This window comes from Leiobunum rupestre, chromosome 8 (genome assembly GCF_980474605.1).
Source record: "Leiobunum rupestre chromosome 8, qqLeiRupe1.1.hap1, whole genome shotgun sequence".
NCBI lineage: Eukaryota > Metazoa > Arthropoda > Arachnida > Opiliones > Sclerosomatidae > Leiobunum > Leiobunum rupestre.
This window is the reverse complement of record NC_143391.1, coordinates 43,893,201-43,900,135: the sequence shown is the minus strand read 5'-3', so window position 1 is coordinate 43,900,135 and position 6,935 is coordinate 43,893,201. Positions and strand designations below refer to the sequence as shown.

At 37.4% G+C, this 6,935-nt stretch overlaps 1 protein-coding gene across 1 annotated transcript; it reads left to right on the top strand.

The window, feature by feature from the left end:
- The first annotated feature begins 2,204 nt into the window (after positions 1 to 2,204).
- LOC149933428 (uncharacterized) lies at positions 2,205 to 6,570 on the top strand. Its single transcript, XM_090156059.1, has 2 exons — positions 2,205 to 2,260; positions 4,312 to 6,570. The coding sequence occupies exon 2, from the start codon at positions 4,342 to 4,344 to the stop codon at positions 6,400 to 6,402; it is 2,061 nt and encodes a 686-aa protein (XP_090012185.1). The 5' UTR covers positions 2,205 to 2,260; positions 4,312 to 4,341; the 3' UTR covers positions 6,403 to 6,570.
- Positions 6,571 to 6,935: the final 365 nt, after the last annotated feature.

Sequence of the window (6,935 nt, the reverse complement as noted above, 5' to 3'; positions counted from 1 at the left end):
TTCGTCATTTTAGGCCTAACGATAGAAGAGTTATGTCAAATAACGCGGCGACAGCGGATTCGTACCATGTGATAATTCACACGTACGTAATGTACTTTGCAAACCACCAATTGCCGGAAATTAAAGCTAAAAATAAGAAACAAATCATTGACTTTAAATTGTTTTTGTTTATTTTTTTACGCGAGGGGAATATCACTCTGTTAATAACAGTGACTTATTACACCTTACGCCAACTTCTTCAGTTCCAAGTTTGACGTCGGTTGTTGCCTACTTTATTATAAGGGCTCGTGCACGCCTCCCGACAAAGAGGGAACTTTTTAACAAAGCAACGAATGGTTTTTTGGTGAACTAAAATGCCATAAATAAATTAAAATCATTCCGCGTGCACGTATCTTATACAGAGTGTTAACTAAAAAACGATACAGGGCCAATAACTCAAAATGTGTTTTATCTTGGAATTTGACATTTTCAGGACACATAGAACGAGCAAGAGGTCACTTGACAACAGACATTTCCATTACCAAATTTTGCTTTTGGCAATCGGTGGTGTGCAACACTTGTGTTTTGACCTCTGGTCCAAAAGAGAGCACCTTTGGTCTATTAACGATGACGCTGATTGTCGCTTTTACGTCAGTATGTCGAATGTGTCGAGCACGATGGTACACTAGAGATATGAAGTCTCCACAGCGAGATGGAAATGGTGATGTAAGAAACATTCATCACCGCTAGTGGCGTAACCGAGCTAGAATAAATAAAAACATCGTCTATTAAATGGACACAGAAACGTTTGAAAGTTGATGGTGGAGCTACAAAATCACGTGTTTTGAGAAGCGGGACAGAGGCGGAGGAGCTACCGGAAATTGGTCCCGATATTTTCCTACAATTCTGTGGAAATTTAAAGATCGTTTGCTCGGTCACTCCTCTGTTATAAAAGACCTCTACCGGTCATAAATTCATAATTTGTTCCGGAATTGTAACTGATTGTTATTGGTGGTTGGAACGCATACCAAAAGTATACAATGTCCACGCGTAATATGAGAAACTAGTTATAAAAAAGCTAGAGTTGTAAGTCGGAAAATGTCCCGTGGAAAATTACCGGGAACTTTTTTCCGAAACATTTTCCATATTTTACCCAAAAAATTAAAATAAACGGTTTGCATTCCATGATTAGCATAATATTGTTCGTAAATTTAAATGTCGCGGCATTTTCGCTTCATTTTGTCGAATATAAAAGTAAAACCAAAAGTCTATAATATTGTTCCATAATTTTGTCACTTTGGGGAATATTTTACTGAGAGCTAGTAACGAAGTGACGTCATCCCAAGAAGGAAATCTCCCCTACTTGATTTTATAATGAATGTGAATTCACACATTTGTCTTTTACAAAGATCATACATTTTAGTTGTAGTTCGGTATACATACGAACAGAGTATATATAAAATGAGCATACATGAAGCTAACTTAGAACCCGTAGTACAAATAGGCATTTCCATAAATGAACGTGGCGTTCTTGTTAACTGTTTTTTTCTCTCACTTCTACAATGCTTCCCCAACTCTCCCACTAAAAATTGCTAATGAATTCGTCCATAGGTTTAACTGCACTATTTCAAGAACAAGTTTTTTTTTTGCTCGTTATGAGCCATTGTAACGGGTGGGACAATACAGTCCGCTCGTCCATTTAATTAATCAGGTGCGAGATATGTGTTACGGCCACTGGCCAACGGGGGGATACTTGGGGATAGGGTTGGGACACCAGTGGCGGAAGAACAAGTGGCCCTATTGTACTAAAGAAACGAAATACCTATCCAACATGTTTTCTACTAGAGATAATGGAAATTTTTTCGGTCTATTTTCGTGGAGGATATCTATGTGGAGTAGCGACGCTCTCAGATTTAGGTGTCAGATAAAATGCAAGAACCACCAGATTTTGATCCGTCCCGTTGCGCCTTGTCTTGAGTTCAATAAAAAACAAAATATTAATTGTCTAATAGTATTTTAGGCCTATTGAGTTTCGGCAATGTTATGACTTGAGCTTCGTCTATTGAAAAATATATTAACCGGAAACCACCTACGTGCCGAAGTTTTAGTTTCTATTCCTTCGCTTTATTTTCTCTTTAAGTACTAACACGTTATTGCCAGGCATAGAGTTAGTTTTGATCATTACCTTAGTCGGGTCTTCTTGGAATTTTGGGCTCCTAAAAATTGAAAGCCTATTGAAATTGTTGGGTTCAAAAAGCAGTAACGAGTCAGCATCGTCATCGTAAGTTATGCATTGTGTAATATTTGGGTCAACGTAACTTTAAAGCTATAATTAAGCGAAATTTCACGCCCGGAAGAATTCAGATTTATTTTTATCAACTTTATTTGAGGATAATTCATTATACGTTAAATTTTTGTAGGCTTGTACAGAAAAGACAAACTAGCGGTAGGTCTTTTTATAAAGTAACTTGGTCTTCTTGTTTTAATGTAGCTCTTACGATAGGCATTTCTATTAAGCCACCTGCTCTTAGATTTCCTTTGTCTTTATTTCGAAAATACACTTAATGTTTTGATTGTGTAAAATATATTTTCTGAATATTCAAAATATTGTGGGTTTTATATTGGAAAAATAACAACATATTTTAATAATTGTGTAGTGATTAGTCAAGCCAACCCAAAATTAATTACAGTTTAAGCGCCAACTAGTTAGTAAACCATAGATCGACGAAAAATGTAATTCGTGATTCTGAAATATAATGTCGACAAATACATATTCAAAAGAGTTAATTTTTTGGGCGCGCTCTTGATATATCAGTAGATTACGGCTTACGCCATTTTTCACGCGCGCTCAAATACTTTAACCATACAACAGGAAATAACCAAATCATGTGACCCCCGATCAGCTTCCACCGACTCGTCAACGGTCTCCATGGCGATACGGTACGCGCGTGAAGCTGCACGTGGCTAGAGCGCACGCCGTGCAAAATTTCAGAGGGGGTTGATAAGGGTGTAAACATTTAAGCGTGGTTAAACATAAGTTTCGACGTTTAAGGGGTTATTTGGTGATTACAAAATTATTTTCCACGTGCGATGAACGGTTTTTGAGATAGGCCTGAGACATAATAGTCGCAAGCCAGATGTCCCGCACGGTACTGACGAGTCCCAAATAGGACAAAACCGGTCTACCGTTGGAATTTATGGCTATTTAATTTAATTTAGTTTTTCACTCGAAGATCTATTTGGTCCGAATTTCGCGTCATTTTGTTTGCTCGAAGACCTATCGGTACGAGCTATTAGTAAGTTTTTAAATTTCTTCAAATTTGTTTAGGGTTTAGCTTTATTATCCCTTTTCATAATGTACTTATCTACTTATTCGTTAATTATATAATTCTAAGACATTGAAAACATTTTGGTACAAATGCACTTGATCTCTACACTAAGCACAATGAATTTTTAGGCAAAAGTTCGATTTTAGTATTAGAAGGTGGTTTTAAAGCATTTCACATGTTGTTTTAAGAACCATTACCACAAAAACTTATTTTTTAAACGCAAAAATAAGTGTTGTGGTAAATAAAAAAAAATTTCGAGAACTAATATTACGATTTTAATATTATCTAGTAAAATATATCCAGGGAATTTAAAAAAAATTAAATGTGATTTAAGTCAAATTAGAGGTGAAGGCCAAAGGTCAAATTTATTGAAGTTAATTTTTAGTGTCAATGGTTAAATAAATGAGATCTTTTAAATCATTTCTAAGAAGCCCAAGACCCACACTACACTGACAACCGTCTCACCAAAATATAGTCGTGATTTTAAAAAATCCACGGTACTACTTGTTTCAGGGGTCGTTGTGATTTGGAAATTATTTTCTTGAGAACCAAGGATATTTCTTTATGATATTAATCTTTTCTTGTAAAACAGATGTGGAGGAATCGAATGATAATATTAAATTTAAATTAAAAGCGCTATATATATTTTCTACAATCTAGGAAGTTTCTCATAAAAATCATAGATGGAAATCGCCTATTATACTTCAATGTATTTATAAAAATGTACAAAGTCCTCCAGCAATTTCAATTTAGAATAAACTAAATTAAAATTAGTGTATAGATACCAACTGACATTAATGAACGAAAATTAAATTTTATGCATAAAACATCTAAAAAAATCTAATAAACAATTAAAATCAGTGAAACTAAATAAAACGATTTTTTCTAGTTTTAAAAAACAAAACCAAAATAAATTGCCTTGGTTCAAAATTAATACTCAATTAAATCAACCGTTAAATTCTACGTTATATAAATTAGTGTTAAATAGTTTGTTATATTTCAGGATCTATAGAAGTGGAATTACTTGGATTGAATGTTCAGTATGAGCCAAATAAAAGCAACTTCGCCTATTTCGTCCATTAACGGCGAAGAAGTTCCGATACAAACGGAGCTCAGTGGAACCGTTAAAGAAAACGAGTTTGAACATCTCTGCAATTTTTCCCTATTGGCGAGTGCAAGGACAAATGGCCCAGAGACTGAACCGGAAGCGAGTCTTGGAGAAATTGAAGACCATTTTTCTGAACACGCAACTACTCGGAGTGCGGGGAAGGCTTCGCAAAAAGAACCGAATCAAGCGAGCGAGGAACTTGATTGGGGACATCCTTCGAAGCCGAAACTTGTTCGGAGTATCACGATGGATAGCGTTGAAAATGAACCGCTGATTGGGAATGAAGTGGTGGATGCCGAAGATTTTTCACCCCCAAAAGGACATGTTGCTATGGCGAAAAATATTCTTAAACCCCGTTTCGAATCAGCGCGTTTGGTGACTGTGCCAGTATATCAAGAAGAAACGGCACCCATCGAAGATGTTCGCTTAGATGATACGGAAGGAGACAGCGAAGAATACAATGAAGAAAAGACGCGCCTTATTTCTGAAGACGCGAATGGCAGTCCTCTTATCTCTCCTACAAACGCTACTTCCAATGTCTCGAACATCGACGTATATTGCGTCAAAGATTTAATCAATTTTCATAGTCCTCTCAACCAAGATTTCGATATATTCACAGAACCGGAAGCCGTGGACGTTGATAACTGTAAGTGGGATGAAATGACTAACACTGATCGTGTAGGAAATAACCTAATTTCGAGAATAATCGAAAACATTTCGGTGTTTCAACGGAACTCGAATCTGTTCTCCGCAGTTAGCAATGAAACCAGTGAATGCTCAGACTCCGATTATTACGCTTGTAATCCGGATAGGATTAACCGATACGAGTTTCCAATGGTCCATGGCGCCACCAAAGACGTTAAAATAAAAGAAAATCTCGATTCCAATGTCGAAGAACTAAGTGGAACTAATGGCGCGGTAAATTTATGGAAAACTGTCGTCGAGAATTCTAAACAGCGCGTGAACGCCATGAAGAATGTGGCTTCCGAAGAAATGTCCAAGTTCCTACAAGATGCGCGAGAGACGTCCTTCGAAGACATTCCCTCTTCTGATGATTCTGGCACTGAATCGGAAACACTGGCCGGTATCGCGAAGGAGGAATTTGCTTGTCGCGCTGTCCTAGACGAGAATGAAGGCGTAATTGAAAAATACAAGACCACCACAAACGGAGCTTCCGGCCAATCTGTCGGCATCGTGACGTCGCCTACCATAACCGCGAAGTTTTCGGATTCCAGTCTTATTTCTCCTATCGATTCTGCTCTTCATGTTTCAAGCGCAGACATACGCTACGTCCAAGATTTAATCAATTTCAACAGTCCTTTCAACGTTTCACGGGATGAAATGGCTAACACCGATCGTGTAGAAAACCACCTAATTTCTGCGATAATCGAAGGCATTTCGGCATGGCAACGGGACCCGAATTTATACTCCGCGATCTTAAATGAATTGAATGAAACCAACAAAGGCAAAGACTCAGATTCCTATAATGGCTGTGATCCAGATAGAGTTAACAAACCCTCGTCTCCAAGAGTCGATGACTGCACCAAAAATGCCCGAATAAAAGCAAATCTTATTTCTGATGTTAAGGAAGCAAGCGCCGCCTTCAACATAAACGCGATGGAATTCTGGAAAACTATCCTTCAAGATTCGCCGGAGACGCGCTTGAGAGAAATTCTGTCTGCTGATAATTTTGGCACTGAAATGGGAACTACGTCAGCTAAGGAAGACTTAACTCGCGTTGTTGTAGATGAAATTGTTGGTGTAAATCCGAAAAAAGAAGTGGTCAAATCAGCCACCTTGTTCGCTAACGCCAAGCCAGTGGCTTTGGCTCAGTCGATTTCTAGACGGCCAGCGCTGATGGCCGTAACACCACCTCGGAAGATAAACGCTAATCCACCGAAAACCACTCAAAGAGGTCTAAACTCGACTTCCCAAGAAAGAAATAAAAATGTGGCTCAAGTTGCGTCAACCTCTACCGCCGCTTAAAGAGTAGTAGAAAAGCCTATTAACGTGTCAGTTTAAAAGAGAAGTGAAGTGGAAACCTGGCCAGCAAGAAAGACTACTTGAGAGAGAGATTTCCGGCATTCCTTGAAATTTAACCTTCTGATTTATCTGGGTTGATTATTTTTACGCATTTGAAAATTAACTAGTTCAAATTAATTTTCTGTTTGTCATTGTTCCTTGGAAGTCATTCATTTGATGTAGTTATTCATTTTTTAAAGTTTTGTGGCTCTTAATAAATATTTTATTTTTAAAGTAATTTATCCGACCTACTCTTCTCCTCTTATGGCCGGCTTGCAGTGTGAAACGCAATGCTGGAAGTTAATGAACCAAAGTTATCTGATAGATTCAAGTTTTAAATGGCTCGAATGGTGAGGTATTACTCTTCAATCTTCCTCTCGTACCGTGCCACTTACAGAAAGATTTGTGAAATTTTTGTTGTAGCTTTCATTAAGTGTTCATTTACTTTTGGTAATACCTATATTTTTGCAAGAAAATTGAAATTGTACTTATTTTTT

Excerpts from the sequence above, each read along its gene's own strand:
- LOC149933428 (XM_090156059.1), top strand. The coding sequence starts at position 4,342 with ATGTTCAGTATGAGCCAAATAAAAGCAACTTCGCCTATTTCGTCCATT.